The sequence below is a fragment of the Ornithodoros turicata genome, chromosome 2 (genome assembly GCF_037126465.1).
Source record: "Ornithodoros turicata isolate Travis chromosome 2, ASM3712646v1, whole genome shotgun sequence".
Taxonomy (NCBI): Eukaryota; Metazoa; Arthropoda; class Arachnida; order Ixodida; family Argasidae; genus Ornithodoros; species Ornithodoros turicata.
Genome location: NC_088202.1, coordinates 131,288,587 through 131,303,463, shown reverse-complemented (window position 1 = coordinate 131,303,463; position 14,877 = coordinate 131,288,587). Strand labels below are relative to the sequence as shown.

General features: G+C 45.4%; 1 protein-coding gene across 4 annotated transcripts in view; it reads right to left on the bottom strand.

Moving 5' to 3' along the window:
• LOC135386145 (glutamate-gated chloride channel-like) overlaps positions 1 to 14,877 on the bottom strand; it is a 348,962-nt gene that overhangs the window by 8,539 nt on the left and 325,546 nt on the right. For all 4 annotated transcript variants that reach the window (XM_064615906.1, XM_064615907.1, XM_064615908.1 and 1 more), the window contains exons 7-10: positions 12,321 to 12,385; positions 12,014 to 12,237; positions 7,144 to 7,226; positions 6,899 to 7,039 (exon numbers count right to left, since the gene is read on the bottom strand). In XM_064615906.1, the coding sequence (XP_064471976.1) occupies positions 6,899 to 7,039; positions 7,144 to 7,226; positions 12,014 to 12,237; positions 12,321 to 12,385 (513 nt within the window). The remainder of the gene's footprint in view (positions 1 to 6,898; positions 7,040 to 7,143; positions 7,227 to 12,013; positions 12,238 to 12,320; positions 12,386 to 14,877) is intronic.

Below are 14,877 nucleotides of genomic sequence, written 5' to 3'. Positions count from 1 at the left end.
TGTGACATGGAGTGATTGATTGATTGATTGATTGATTGAAAGAAAAAAATGGGGATTGTAGCCCTCATCACGAGGGCCGGCTACCCCAGATCACCTAAGGAAAGGAATGCCAGACACATGGAATGACATGGAGTGAATTGGGGAGTCCTCATTGACTACATGACATCCAAAAATGGTGTACTCTTTTAAAGCGTAGCTACATAGGCTATACAGGTTCGTCATTGGCTTTATAAGGCAATGTGATATGTAACATGGTACTGTCACGAGTCATCACCACGTGATTGCCAGCTTGTGTTCGTGGTACATTGAAATTGTTAAAGTAACAATGAAAAAAAAAACGTACACGATTTCACAAAAGAGGGTTTCAATAACAATTTATTAGCATTTCAAAAGGAGTTTTTGACCAAAAATATTTGCCCCCACAGTTGAAGGGACTGTAAAGAGAATGGTAAACCTAAACCTAAATGGTAAGCCTCGGACAACGCCAATCAGACAGCGCCCTCTTGCGCGGACAACTCCAATCAGGGGGCGACCGGCGAGCGTATGGGGCGGCGTCTGCAGGTCGTGGAGAGTATGTGATCGGTTTGCGGAATGTCACTTCTAGGTTAACGTTGGACGTGTTCGTACAGCCAGGACACTGTGTTCCACGTGACATGGTTGCATCGCAACTCACACTGGTAAGCAAAAGTCAGCGTATTTACCGAGGCATTTTTCCTTTACAGTTTCCACAGTGTTGACGAACATGAAGTGGATAAGCTCGGAGACAATCACTTTAGCTGCGCTGCTCCCATTCGTGTGCCGGGCTTAGGACATTATAACGTTACTACGGCTGAGGCTTCCGTAGCTGCAGAGGGAGTGTGAATCTTTAAAACTCGTTTATTTGATATGTTCCGTATTTTCACGCGTGTTAGCCGTGGCTTATGCGCGATTTCTTTTTCTCACGGGCGCTCTCCGGCATACCCGCCAGCGCGGCTTATCTGATCACCTTTCTCCCTGGCATTTTCACAATACCCAGGATTTAATGGAAGGGCCGACAGTGTCTCACGTTTTTTCCCGAACAGCACCGCCCTGCAAATGCACGACCAATGCGTAACAGGGGCGCGTCCACATTCGAGCAGACTGACCTTCGTGGTACAGCTTGGGACAAAAGTTTACGGAACACGCGAGCCACGTACTTTTTCTTCGGTGCGACACCCTAGCGGCTGCCGGAATCGGGTGAGTCCACTGTTTCGAAGGGGTGGACGGATGCGCTGTTAGCGACACACAGTGGTGGTTCCAGTGTCGCTTATGCGTGCCTGGGAAGTACAAGTTACCGCTGTGTGTCGCTAACAGCGCACCCTTCCACCCCTCCGAAACAGTGAACTCACTCGCTTCCGGCAGCCGCTAGGGTGTCGCACCGGAGAAAGAGTACGTCGTTCGCGTGTTCCGTAAACTTTTGTCCCAACCTGTACCGTCCCCCACGCAGCTCTAATGAAAGGGGTGACAGTGATTCATGCCTTCTGGAAGTGACTGGAAGTGATCTGGTTCAATGATTCATGTCGGAGCCGCCATGCTACGCACGCCCAAGTGGTCCAGTGGGTGGACAACTTGGGTGGACCACAAGTGGACCAGTAGGTGGCCGCATCCTGGAGGAGCATCTCGACGGAAACCCTTGACATAGCTTTCAGAAAATGCCTTAGTGAGCCGCTCTGTAATGCTTCCGATGTTAGCCTCTCTTCTGTCGAATAAGTGATATCCATTTTCACTGCATTAAAGTCACAGTTTGATTTTGTATCTGTATCACTGGTTTACCGCATAAATCAGTCGCGTCGTATCGTCCGCGCCTTAGCTGCGAGTGCGGCTTACGTGCCGGAAAATGTTCAAAATATTCCGAAAAACGGGTCCTGCGACTTATCTGGGGTGCGGATTATACGCGTGAAATTATAGTTATCTGTTGGCCTAGAAGCTTGTGAAGCAGTTCCGAACATTACCATATCGGTCTCATACACACGTTTCGAGATGCGATAGTCGCTTCAACGGCCCGCGTATTTCGTATCATTACCTCCCGCCATAAAAAAAGACTATTAAAAAAGCAAACAAACAAACAAAAACACTGAAGACTGCTTTTCGAATAAATGATTCGCAAACATAAATCAAAAGATGGGTTGTCTTGTGGAGCTCTAATTGGGTCCTCGAAGAAAATCCGTCGCAAGTGGCCCCCTATTTATACTACGGGGATTTCGTGCACTTAGGCTGAGGGCAAAACGTGGTCAAGTGTGACAACTCGAGTCTCGCCGATACGCGCCTCATAATAGCACCGGACACTTAACGAAACAGAGTTCTACTTGTGTGTACATGACACGAAAATATCAAGCTGCCTTTCGTTGTTTGCGCATGCAGAGCAAATCTCGATATTGTGCTGAAGACGGCGCGCATCCTGGGTCGATATTCGAGAGCATCCCGCATTTTCGTTCCATTCCAGGCTATGGTATGTACACACAGACTAAACACACACGAGCCTGGTTTTCCCAATTACAACGACGTCCTTTTTCTTTCGATTTATGGGGCCTTATAAACTTACGAATGCTCACGCGGTGCAGTAAAAGCGAGAAATCGCATCGGCGAAGAAAGAAATAACTTCGCGTCCTTGAAATATAATTGGAATTGAGCAACGCGAAGGACGATCACATAATGGGAAAGCGTATTATATTTATTTCCTGTTGGAAGTGGAATTTTTCAACCTCGTGAACGAAAGGGCTACGAACGAAAGGGCTCCAAGCGTGAGCGAAAGGGCTATGCGCTACAGTTGCAAAAATATGGCGAGATATATCATTACTACTAGCGGCTCTGGGGATATATGCACTAGGATTTTTGTAGAGTCGTAGGGTTCAATTGCATTGGGTTGGCATACGTATGGTCTTCAGGGAGTGTTAACGATGTCGCTAGAAAAGGGCGATAAAAATAATGCAGAACGAAAACAAAAGAAGCAGTATGAACGAAGCAAGAAGTGTACATTTTGTTTTCAAACAGTGCAAGATCAGCGTGAGGCAACCAATTGGCGAAAGAAGCTTGTTCCTGATATATCACTAAAAGGACATTCGCATCCGTCCCGGTCGATTCCTAAACAACAGCGCCGTTATACTCCTCGTTCATCCACGAAAACGATGCCGAAAATCCTACATGAATTAGCGGAGTGGATTCCGTGCAATTTGCAACGCACGGCAAGAGCAGACGCCAGATTCTCTCTCTGGAATTAGGAGAAAACGTCATACGGACAAGTCCAATCACGGAGCGCCCTTTGGCAAGGAGGGTAACACCATGTTCCACGCGACATGGTCGAACCAGAACTCACGCTCATGGTCGAAAATAGGCGTATTTACAGATGGACTTTTCACCTAGAATATTGCTACGCGAACGCGAGGCAGACGAGCTCGGAGACAATCGCCTGCGCCGCGCTCCCATTGGTATGCCTGACATACGTCATCATGATGTCGCTATCGCTGGGGCTACCCTACGTGCAGAGGCAGTGCGAGTGTTTAAGACTCAAGCAGAGAAACCCACTTCTCAGCTGTACCATGCGACTTTCTTCTGCACAAAAGCAGTGATTTGAGGAAAGAGTAGCAAAAATTGCGCGCACTTGTGCTTGACTTTAAAAACTGAAGCATATGCTAATAAACTAAGAAAAACACACTCATGTGTGGTATCAGATAATCCTTGCATAATGCTACATGCACAACCGCATTGTCCTTTCGTAAAGAAAGCACAGGACAAGGGCGCACAAATTCCTTTAAGCGAGAGGGGAAAAGGCTTAAGACCTCAGGAATAATCGCAGAGTCACCGGACATCGCTACGCGGCTAACACAAGATAACAACAAGTCTAATTTTAGATTATATAAACAAAATACAGAAAGCAACACTGAAGATTCTTGTTTAAGTTTAATTTGTAGAAGCTTTCGCGTGGAGGACCACGCTTCCTCAGGTCCTACCTGAGGAAGCGTGCCGTGGACCTCCATGCGAAAGCTTGTACAAATTTTTGTTTATCATTTATTTAATATTTAAGCTGTTTTTAAAAGAGAAATTTGGCCAAGTAGACTCTGAAGCGGTGTTTAACATTACTGTATCGGTCTCGTACACAAGTTCCCGGATGCGACGGTCCCTTGAATGAGCTCTTTACTAATCACGTCGCACTCTTGAGGCTCTTGCGCGATTCACATTTGTCGCGTGCCAAAACAAGCCCACGTGCATAGCACGCAATCACACAACCAGTCTCGCAGCTGTGCCAACCAGGCTTTCGTGTCTCCAGAGCATCTTGCACGATGAATTAGCACTGGGAACGGGACAGAGAGAAGAGACGGCAGCATAGGTGCTAGTCTTCCAACAAAAGAATTTATTGGCAACATAATACTGTCTTTAAGTATCACACTCACACGGCTAATACGTCATCCACGGAGTACCTGAAGGGGTACCTGTTGTTATACCTTATATGCATAGATTGGTCCCATAATTTAAAGAAACTTGCAAACAGACATTCTATTCCTGTGGCACTCTCTGCTCCAGAAACATCAGAGCAATTGTGCAATATGACCTGTCATAGAAAGAACATCGGTCAATGTGACGTAAAACATCTCAAGAAGTTTATTCCATGTAGGGTAAATGTGATCTGTGAAATACCGCTGACCTGCGGTAAATTATACATTGGGCAGACGGGTCGTTGTTTAAACGTTAGGCTATGGGAGCATGCTGCTACCCTTAGGAGTACCCAGTCTGGTCACTTGTCTGTGCATTGTAACACGTGTGACTGTTCTCCAAGATCCTCGGAGACGAGGATAAAAGGTGGTTCTTGTGATCAGCGTACGAGAGAAATAATAGAGGCATTCGAAAGAAAAGAAAAAAAAAACCGAGCGATAGTGTGTAAGTCATGCTTCTACCACTTTGTTTGATAACGAAGTAAAATTCCTAAAAATGTGGGACAAGGCGAAGGATGATGAGTGCGTGGATGACGTATTAGCCGTGTGAGTGTGGCATTTAAAGACAGTATTATGTTGCCAATAAATTCTTTTGTTGGTAGTCTAGCACCTGTCCTGTCGCCTTTTCTCTCTTTCTCGTTCCCAGTGCTAGTTCATCATCCAAGATCAACACCAACACGCCCGGTTTTTCACTTTGATGCCACTCCAGAGCACGTGTCGTAGTCGAAGGGAGCTGTTCGGCCTGGATCCGATGCCGCCATCTGTCGAGTGCAGAGGTAATGCTCCGTAGCGCCTTCAAGGTCACAGGGGGCACCACGCACGCGCATTGGCGATTGTAGAAGACTTCCATTAGCTTAGTCGCACCATACTGGGCAACAACCAAAAAGAGATGAACAAGGAAGGTCCAAAGCAGCACAGTGCATTGAAAGTTCAGGTGCGTACAGGTGATACAGTGCCTGTAGAGATTGCTAGTAAGTGTTCGGGCTGTGATTGATGCGCATAGTACAGTGTGAGCACGTATCTTATGTCTATCTTTATTAATTCCCCCTTTCTAATCGTGGCTATGACAGAGGCAAGACAGATGAACAGAAGACAGCATGGAGGAGTGGGAGAGGGGGTGTCAGTACGCATACTGGAGCGAATTGAGCAAGAGCTCTGTACTCACGCGCCTGTGTCGGAAAACATCGGGGAAACCTCAGACAGCAGAGTCTGGTCCCTCCCCCCACACTGTGCATTAGCATAACCCTGGTTGCAGGGATGGCCATAAATACATGTTTTATGTATTTAAATATAAATACAAAATACTTCGCTTAAATATGTATTTAAATACTTGGCGTAAATACTTTGTATGCGGGTGCAGTATTTAAATACGAAATATAAATACATTATTTAAATACCCTAAATTCTTTCATAAATACATTGAATGAGAAAATAACTGTAAGATCAATATAGATTGAACAACCGTTTATATGGGCATTCGTGCAGGTCGTTACGAAGTTATAACGTTCTCTCATCATGGTCATTTTAATGATTAAATGATTTAATGAGGCTCGTGCACATCATGTGACGCTCAGCCTTTGAGCGCCTTGGAGTCACGTGACATGGGAAAATATGGGGATGCGTCACAGTCGTCCGAATGAAGCAGCAATGTGGGTTCTTACAATTGCCTCTCGTAATTGCACGCATACCGCTACAGTTCCCGTCATGCCCTCCTACTGTAACTTCGGTACGGCCATATGTTTCCCAATGCCACGTGACCAAACGTGACGTCACTGCACAAGCCTCATTAAACGATTTTATCGTCCACGCAGCACTTGTTTGATCAGACGATGTTTGGTTCGTGAAAGAAACGAGCCTCACCACAGGATCTGAACGATGCACATCCGGAAGGTCCTGTAGCATCTAAACATCGGTCCTTGAGACTTTCTGAAGTTTCAGAGCCAAAGGCTCATATTTGGTATACTGAGTGCGGCATTGGTAAAAAATTAGAAACGTTGATGCTATTCGATTGCTGACACAAGTGTCAGCAATGTGTGTCCAAAAGAAACTTGCAAAAATGTACTAGTCCTTCAAACCAGGTGAATAACATCTATAGCCTCTCAGCAAAGCTACAGTCACAACAGTCCATGAAGCGGCAACATTTTGAAATATGCGCATTTGATATATTTACATGTACCTACAAAGTATTTAGGCAAATAACAAAAATGGTATTTAAATATAAATATGTCTACCTTTGTCTAGACTATTTAAATACGCAATATAAATACATGTATTTATATTGCAAATAGTAGTAGTATTAGTGTAATGTATTTAAATACTGCCCATCTGCCTGGTTACTACCACAGACGAGCGGTTGCTGTGCCTGACAACCACTGGACGCTTGTATTATCTTTCTACATCCCGCAACAACATGTAACTAAAAAAAAAGGACAATAAGAGGAAATATTAAGCACCTCTCCACGTATGCCTCTTGTCGCAGTAGCCGGTTTCATTTTTGGCAAGGTAAGCGTTATGGCTGCGCATGGAGGTCGCCGTGTTTATGGACGGCTCCGTCGGTGACCAGTCGATCTTCAGTTGAGATTCCTCATGTGACACTGACAAGCAGAACGCACACATATCAGACACTGTAGTTGTGGAAACAAACAGCAGTTGTTGCCAATAGAACGGCAGATTGTTTTATAAGGAGGAAACAACTTACTGCTCTCAACAGCAAAAGGGCATTTGGGATTGTCGAAGGGGAAGATCTTCAAGTTTCCCTGACACACGAGCGTCATATGCCTCCTGGAATGAGAAACGCAGATGAGACGCTACGTCACCTACCTCATTAATGACATCATTATTTGTGACGTTCTGACGAACCCTTTACAACCACACCTAAATAGAGAAAGCCTGCGCGTTGCCTCCTCTCCCCCTTTCAATTAAGAGTCAGAATTCGTTTGCTGCTGCGATTCACCGTTCTACGATTTCAAGAATCCGCAAATGATTGCAGCTCAGCTGGAGCCTACAGACCTAAATATTTAGCCAAAAAGTGCAAGACGCTTTCCAGAAAGTTAGTTTTGAAAAAGATTGAGACCGTTTTGCGCTTTATTTCCAAGTCTCCCCATTTAGTACGCGAGGAGGTTCAATCACAACTCGCAGACGACGGTGACGCAGACGACGGGGTTCTTCTCCATGGCCACGACCGCTGAAAGCACGCTCGCGATTGCCTACGGCCGCTGAAAATACGACCCTGATTGGCTGACTCTTAATTGTTACGTCACGTCGACGAGCGCGCAGTCTTTGACTAGGTGGTGTTGGCCGTTAGCAGTGAGACACCGATTAACTTCTGACTACACCCAAATTCGAGAGAAAAGTTATGCGCAGGAAAATGTGTGGGCACCTGACACAAGGCATCCTGTGATGTAGAGTGCTTCAATAGGTTTGGAATTGTGGCGATTACCCCATTACACGCGAAACATTGCACGCGAAACGTGAGATATGAGAACGAAGTTAAATGACCTATATACAACTCGGTTTTGAAACAGCTGTCCTCAATTGAGCCTCATAGTCCGCTTTGTCCAATAAAGCTGTTTAGAAACAATTGAGCTGTCCTCTGCTGGCTGTGCTACGCCGAACAAAAGGGAAATGAAAGAAAAACCAACAACAGCAAAATGAAAGAGGCACCGATGGTCATTGGGATACAGAGCATGCTACTAAAGCGTCTGGAGCAAGCCGCTAGACACCAGAAGCCCCATGAACATTAGAATACCTCTATGGTGTTCCACAAGGTTCTGACATGGGCCAATAATTGCAGCTAGGTTGAATGCCTGCCTTCTGACAGTATTCAGCTGAGCACAGAGGAGCCACATCTCCGTTTCGTAGAGCTCACATTCTGTCAGGACATGCTCGATGTTCGCCACGACGCCACATTTGGAGCATATGATGGTGCCATAGTTTCCGATCCCGTTGCATTGTGGAGTAAAGGCTAGATTAAGACATAGTCTCTGCAGGAGGGACGTAAAATAGCGTGGTAAACGATCTGGAACTGAGAAAGGCAAATTTGGATCCACCGAATACATGAGAGACCTGTCAGCGATGCTCCGACTCCATTGCTGTTCAAACTGAATATATCGATTTTCTCAGCTATTATAGGAAGAAAGGTGCTGAATTGTCGTACATATAGGAATAAAAAAAGTTAATATCGTGAGTTTGATTGAACAGAACATAGTGTCGCACGTTAACTAACATACGGCAAAGGTTACACTTACCAATTTACTACTTACTATTATACCAATTACACAGCACGGACATCGCCCTCTCGTCAACATACCAAGGCCTCGTTCGTTTTCATTTTCCCCTTCATTCTTTTAAAGAACCAAGGACTCCAGCCGTCTCTGTTTAGGTGCCGCTCCTTTTAGTTAAACGTTCCCACCCGCTCACTACCGGTTCTCGCAGTTAGCATACATTTAGTTTTCGTGATGTGGCTTCTTTAAAGCCTCTTCTTTTTCTTTTTATCTTGGCTTCTTTTGGATGCAACGATGTGGCTTCTTTAAAGCAGCCACATCGCTGCGGACCCAGCGAAAGCAAAATTTAATAGCACTAAAAATTCGCTACAATGTTTGGAAGAACAGTTACCGATAATATATTGCAGTCTACATGTAACTAACAAGTCATTCTGTCATGGAAACCACACTTTTTGAAATACATCGCCGCCATTCGTTGATATCGCTCAAAGATGTTCAATAACACTGCTTACGGAATATGAAATTGTACCTCCTCTCTACAGCATCAATATAGTGCAGAGTACGAAAGAAGTTCAACATGCACGCGTTTGGTGTGCCCCGTAAACCTTCCTGAAAACGTTTATTTTTAATTTCCAATACAGTTCAAACGAAACACTTCAAATTTTCATCACGTTGTAACAGCCTCGAATGGAGGGGCAATTCTGAGCTTTAGTTCATCGAGCTCATCAGTGCATCAGAAACAATATTCTTCCGCTATCCCCACAGGAATAAACCAAACACCGCAAATTCTTGTCACTGCGGTATCATGCCCCTGGTGGTGTTTTAGACGCGGTGCAATCGCTGAACTATACCTATCGCAGCAATCAAACTAATATGTCACACGCAGACTTGTGCCCGTTACCGAAAAAAAGGAACTAAATACCGTTACCCGTTACTTCAGGTAAAAGTAACTAAATACGTTACTCGTTACCAACATACAAAAGTAACGAGTTCTCGTTACTCACAGGTAACGAGTTACTTTTATGTTACCGCAGCATAGTTAAGGGAGCCAACGAGCATGCCGTCACTTGCCTTCAACTCTTTATTAATGAGGAATTGCACTTCAGAAGAAGCTGATACTCGAAATTTGTCGTCCGTCCTTTGTGTTCCGTGTCTCTCGGCCCGTTACCATGAGTCTATATCAGTTTGCCTGGACCTTCTCCCTTGTTTCCGAAGTGGGGGTGATCGGAGATTACGAAAACACAAGGAAAAACACTGGTTTTCATGCCACCGATCACCAACGGTTCCCCAAAACAGACGAGGGGCTGCGTCATAATTTAGAGTGCTCAGAAGCTTAGCAGACAAGAAAAGGCTAGAAGTCGAAACGCGTTTTTTGTAGCCATAGCACAATTGGTGGCCATTCTTGGGAAGGAGTGATGGTCGGAGATTACGGAAACAAGAGAAATGACGACAATACATCCAGCGAGGGACTGCAATAATACTTTGAGTCACACGTCACGCATTTCAAATCTGCATGCATTGCGCCACACAGAGTGCCGAAATGTGTTCCCCCGCGCTGAAGAAAAGGAACGAGTAACGTCAGTAACGAGTTACCAACTTTTGGAACTGATTCCGTTACTATTACATTTTTTTTTAAAGTAACTGAATCGTTACTTCGTTACCAAAAAAGTAACCGTTACCAAGTAACGAGTTACTTGTAACGAGTTAGGCACAACTCTGGTCACACGTCATATACGTCGTCTACCCCTCGTAACAATCTATTCTGACATAAGGGTTGTACATCACTGTTAGACAGCCAGATTTGCAGTTCATCACCAGCACGCAGTAATGGAACTTTCACCGCCATCATTGTGTATCGGCGATTCGCAGCCTCTAATTACGTTCCCTGATGGAAGCTGATTTCCTGGGTGCCTAACCTCTTCTGCGCAGATATTTCCTCGTCTCGAACCCTGGAAATGTTAACCCAGGTAATGGAATTATCCCACCATCAGCCTTTCTTGCTCTTCACATCGTTGATGGTTCAGGCCATCAGAATGGCTGCTAGCGTTAGAACTCATGCACATGTTATATATATATGTTTGCCAGTTGTATGTGCTTTCTGTTGGCTCCCCTTGTCTTTGCATTATTCCTGCTACTATCCAGAAAGAAGCCACCTTAAGCCTGCTATAGGGGCACATACATCAAGCAGTTTATGTTTATGTAGCCGATCCCAGTGGGAATACACAAGGTTGACTTGGAATATACGCTCACGAGCCTCCGTGCACTTTGCCCAAAATCATTCTTTAACATTATTTATTCGTACCGCATATTTTCACAACAGTTTCCATAGGCAACGCAGGAGGCTACACAGAAATTGAGGAATGTTCACGAAATCTGAACGATGTGCTACACGCTCCGACAAATCATCACTGCGCTGGTGATTTGAATTTCGGTTTTTGGTAGGGAGGCACACGTCCAATAAGAAGCGCTTTTGTGTTTATCACATTGAAAACAAAACACCAAAAATCGTTCTAATATAGAAATGATTTTACAGCACACGGAGGCGTGCGAACCTTCGTTTCTTCGGTTTGTAATTTGAGCATTTAAAAGGATAAGTGGCGAGCCAATTAGGGGTTCAAACACCCCCCGGAATTCATACATTTGCTAGGGCGTTTGGAAGAGGGAAACGAGGGTGATGTCCTCCTTCTCCATGTGAAGTCCCCTTAGAATTACTCCGGAAATATTTTTTTCTTGCTACGCCTCTGGAAAGGATAGTTTGCTCTTCAAGCATCAACTCATAGATCGTTGCTTCTATAGGTACTCCATTCCCTACCGTGCTTCACTTTTCGACGATTTGAGCGGTACAATTTATTACCGACATGGTAAATAATTAGAATCCATACGGTTTGAAATTCCCTCGCGGAGAAACGTATGCATGACGTCAGTGTGACGACATTGTAACGACACGAGGGCGTTCCCTTTCACCTGGCCCCAACTGTGTGGATGATCTGCTTCGATCGCTCCTGCCACGGAACCCCTCGCGTTCCGCCTTGGGAGATACGCGAGGGGGACGCGTGGTGGGGGGACGCTTACACGTGACCATCCTGGCGGAACGTCACGGGAACGCCAAGTGAGCTGATGAGGAGGTTCTCCTGTTTGCTCCTCCCGTGGGTGTGCGCCCGTTGATGGCTCTCACGACGTAACTCTCCACGTGGATTTCAAGCGAAAGCGTCCCAAGGAGAGTTGTTTGGAGTCGGTTGCTCCAACCAGAGACATTTATTTCAATGACGCCCGGAAGTTAAGTTTCCCTTTAAAGGAGCGGAGGACCAACGTGCAAGGGTCCAACACATGTTATAGCGTGCTCACCTAAGAGTGTAGACGACCGTGCCATTGGGATAAAGGCGTAGGCTCATGTGTATGGGCGTGAGGGGTGTCTTGAATTCCCCGTGCTTGAGGAAGTAGATATCGGGCTTCCAAACCTTGTCCTGGTGTAAGAGGCCGTTGAGATGGCCCTTCCGGCTGTCGTCGTCCATGAACCGAAGACGCCCGTCCTCCCAGCGCTGATGCAGCAGGAATTCAATCTCGTATTTCTGCGATGGAAAAACGAATGTCACGAAAATTACATGTTTCGCCATTACGTCTTACAGATGTTGCACGAAGGTCTGTAACTTACCAAGCTAGATTCGTCGGGCGACGATAACGTTAATAATAGTACGCTGACGTTCACTTGTGTTTGCTCTAGAAGATAAAACCATTATTCGCTACGTATGACATATATTACATAATAAACCTGTTGGTCATAGCAATGGCAAGTACTGCAAGGTCACCCAACTGAGTACGACACCATAGGATTGGATTCACAGACATCGCACAATCTGCATATTCCGAAATACCTTGCTCCGTCCCCTCTATCCCCCAAACCCCGTTTTCAGTCAGTGTGGATTGGGGGTTTTCAACCGGTGGGGAATTCCCAACGTGGGAGAATTTCGGAATGTCATGGTGGGGGGGGGGGGGATAACACAATGTAACATTCATCCCCAATCTGCCCTTTCGCGTACTCCGCGTAATATATCATTCACAGGACACCTCCCTCGCCGAGAACACCTCGACGGTATGTCATGATCACTACTAGGTGCGCACGCTACTGGAAGGGCTATCTAGCGGTTAGGTCTCTCGCCACAAACACTACCCAGTTTTGGGTCTACAGAAGGATAGTAAAGTGGGCTTTTAATGGCGTGTGCTTATGCACTCGGAAGAGTGGACCCGGAATAAACAGGTTGCATTCGGCTATGCCTAGAGAAAAACCGTCGCCGCGTCAGTTTTTCTGCTTCAGAATCCTCAAAGGTAACGATCTATTACGCAATATAAACCAACTGTGTAACTGAACCGGCCCAGTTACCACTTGTCATTTGTCCCCTTGTCGTTGCCCAGTTACCCTTGTCGTTATACTCTTCCACTGTACTGGTCGGCAGACCCACAGCCTCGCGAGACAACTTTTGATTAGTGCACAGGGGAAAACAAAAACAAAAATAGTAGTACCTAAATATTTTAATTAATATTTTCGTGCATTCGTAATGTTGCCGCTGTGTTTGCCTCGATGCCCTTCGTTCGTTCTTTCAATGAGGGTCAGAGAAGCATAATAAAAAAAGTAACACAGAAAAGCTGTGTGTATACATTGCCACAACTTATAATAGCAATAGAAAAAGAGGCAACACGCGATGGTTAGGGATATGATTAGGGGTACCTCGCTGTGCGGGTGTGTGTTTCGTTTGGTTGTGTAGTCCTAATCGATGTAGGAATTTAGTGAAATCTGGGAATTTTGGGAAATAATTGGGTATTTAGTGGAATGAACTTTTATATATTACTTCTATCGAAGTGTTAAGTTTCTCAGCATGAGTGTTACATGTATAGCTTTACACAAGAAAGGCCACGGTGCAAGTAAAGTCTCCCCTAAGAAATCCGAATATCGGCGTGTCCGAGTTAAAAAGTTAAGTGGATGTCCTCTGGGACTTCCTTCGATGTTGGAAAACCTCAGAAGATATAGAATGATGAGGGCGCACACGTTCCTGGTCCATATTATGATCGAGTCTCATTGAAAAAATAAGGAGTAATGTTATTTCTTTTGTGAACTGGATGCATTGCCTTAACTGTTAGTCCTTTCCGGGACTAAATGCAGGGAGCTTAGGAGCTACATGCATTGTTGAGGAGTAAATATCAGTGTCAAGGGACTAGGACGCAATCTAGGGGACGATAGAAACTGCCATTGCTACCCCATTTACTGATCTTTTTGTCAGAGTGAATAAGTATTCATTAGCACATTCTCATTAAGATTTAAACTTCATATTCGAAACTTAGGGTGCGAAAAAAAATCAACACGCGAAAATTTGTAATTTTTCTGTTGGACCGAGCTACGAGGTGGCAACGTAACGTATCCTTTTGGCACAACAACAACAACAATAGATGCTGACGATGAGATGGGGTGTTTCACCGCGGCGGTGCGATACACTGCCCCACTGTTTCGTTTCTTTTTGTTTCTTGTTTTCTTTCCCTTTCCTTTCTTTTTGTTTCTTTTCTTTTCCTTCCCTTTCGTTCTGTTTCTTGTTTTCTTTCCCTTTCCTTTCTTTCTGTTGCTTTTTGTTTTTCTTTCTTTCCTCTGTTTCGATCCCCCTTTTTCTTTTTCCTTCCTTTTCTTTTTCGTTTGCCCCTTCCCCCTTTTTTTCAGAATAGCAAGCCGGCTCTTTGCCTGGCTAACCTTTCCTTTCTTTTTTTCTTAATAAACATATCCCCCCCCCCCCCCCCCCCCCCACTGTACGTGGAGCATCGTATGAAGATGATGAGGGAAGGATGAAAACACGAGAACAAACTAAAGCGTCTGGAGCAATCTAGTGGACGACAGGAAGCCCGTGAACACGTGAAGAACCCCACGATGGAGCACAGGATCGTCATAGGGGCCAATGGGAGCAACTAAGTTGAGTGGTCTCTTGCTGATACGAGCAAGCTCATCACACAGTATCCGCCTTTGCGGGCCGTAGAGCGCACATTCCATAAGAATGTGCTGGGAGTTCGCCGCGACACCGCACGTGGAGCAGAGGCTTGTGTCACAGCGTCTGACCATAGATTTGAATTGTGAGGTGAAAGCCGCCGCATTGAGGCGGAGTCTACGCAGGAACGAGGTAAAATGGTGTAATAAACGGGCACGGAAAGAAAACGACAAACTTGGGTCTACCGAA